Source organism: Anopheles bellator, unplaced genomic scaffold (assembly GCF_943735745.2).
Source record: "Anopheles bellator unplaced genomic scaffold, idAnoBellAS_SP24_06.2 scaffold02034_ctg1, whole genome shotgun sequence".
Lineage (NCBI taxonomy): Eukaryota > Metazoa > Arthropoda > Insecta > Diptera > Culicidae > Anopheles > Anopheles bellator.
In genome coordinates, this window is record NW_026686156.1 from 1 (window position 1) to 1,700 (window position 1,700).

The window sequence follows — 1,700 nt, forward strand, 5'->3', positions numbered from 1 at the left end:
AATGACGTCATCGGGACGGCCGCGTTCGGCATCAAGGTGGACTCGTTCCGTGATCCGCAGAACGAGTTCATCAGCATGGCCCGCTCGATCACGAACCAGGAGAACATGTGGAAGGCGGTGAAGCTACTCGGCTTTACCTTCTTCCCGAAGCTAATGTCCCGGCTGAATATCGACTTCCTGTCGAAGGAGGAAGATCGGTTCTTCCGCGGGACCATCACGGAGACGATGCGCGTGCGCGACGAACAGCAGATCTTCCGGCCGGACATGATCGAGCTGCTGATGCAGGCGAAAAAGGGCAGCCTCAAGCACCAGCAGGCGGACGAGCCGCAGGTGGCGGCGGAAGGGTTTGCGACGGTCGAGGAGTCGCAGATTGGGCGCCGGGCCCATGATCGCCGCTGGACCGACAGCGAGCTAGTGGCGCAGGCTTTCATTTTCTTCTTCGCAGGCTACGAAACCATCTCCTGGACTATTTCGTTCGCCCTGTACGAGCTGGCGATCGCCGAGGACATCCAGCAGAAGTTGTTCCTAGAGCTGAGGGAAGCGGAATCATCGCTGGGCGACGGAGGTGAGGATATTTCCTACGAAAAGTTACAATCCCTACGCTACCTGGACATGGTCGTGTCGGAGACGCTACGCAAGTGGCCCATCGGCACGCTCCTGAACCGGGAGTGCGTGCGGGACTACGAGTACGACGATGGCAACGGAACCAAGTTCACCATCGAGAAGGGTATGGCGGTGTTCATCTCCGTCATCGGTATGCACTTCGATCCGAAGTACTACACCGATCCGGAGCGATTCGATCCGGAGCGGTTCAGCGAGGAGAACCGCAAAAACATCCAGCCCGGCACTTACATACCGTTCGGTGTTGGACCCCGGAACTGCATCGGTACGTAGACCTGTGCCGAACCGGTGCTAGATGTTTCTGTACCGAAAGGGTTCGTATCCTTTGTTTTTAATCGCTCCCACAGGATCCCGATTCGCGCTGATGGAAGTGAAGGCAGTCCTGTACTATCTGCTAAAGCAGTTCCGGGTGGTTCCGTGTGCCAGGACGCAGATTCCTTTGCAGTTGAAAAAGTCGGCCACACAGTTTGCCACCGAACATGGCGTATGGCTTGAGTTCCAGTCCCGAGCGTCGTGAAGACGAACAAATAGAATCTTAGTAACCGTCAGAAGAAGTATATATCTTTATCACCAAGTTAGGATTTTAGAAGATAATCAGACAATAAAGGAACCCACACACATAATAACCACAACCCACTGGCTCTTCTTTAATGCCGGATGCGCGGTTTGCGTTTACCGGCGTAGAATAATTATACAATTCGTTGTACCAGGTTGGTCAATAAGTTTTGCGCTTCCATAAGAAAAACACAATTTTTTGGTTTGAAATACACTTTGGCCAGGGAGACTATTCAGTATAGTCCCTCTGAATCTTAATACACTTGTTCCAACGAGATTCCAATGTACGAATTCCATCCCTTAAGTGAGAATCCGGAATGGGCTGCAAAACCAGCTTCTATAACAGGTAATTTTTTTTTCTAGCAGCAGGATATATTTTTTTTTTTCATGCAAACCGAGTCTTTTTCTACGATTTCTCTCCTTCAGCTGGCCTAAAAGTTTACAATAGTATTCCGAAATTAATGTATTACCAGTTTACAAGTAATCCACAAACAAAACTCCTTGCGCATCCCAAAAAACTGATG

The 1,700-nt window shown here is 50.6% G+C and overlaps 1 protein-coding gene across 1 annotated transcript; it reads left to right on the forward strand.

Annotated features, from left to right (window-relative positions):
* Nucleotides 1-3: 3 nt before the first annotated feature.
* LOC131214719 (cytochrome P450 9e2-like) lies at nt 4-1,242 on the forward strand (the record flags this gene model as incomplete). Its single annotated transcript, XM_058209053.1, has 2 exons — nt 4-886; nt 969-1,242. Coding segments are annotated over 2 exons (1,053 nt in total), but the record flags the coding sequence as incomplete, so codon positions are not given.
* Nucleotides 1,243-1,700: the final 458 nt, after the last annotated feature.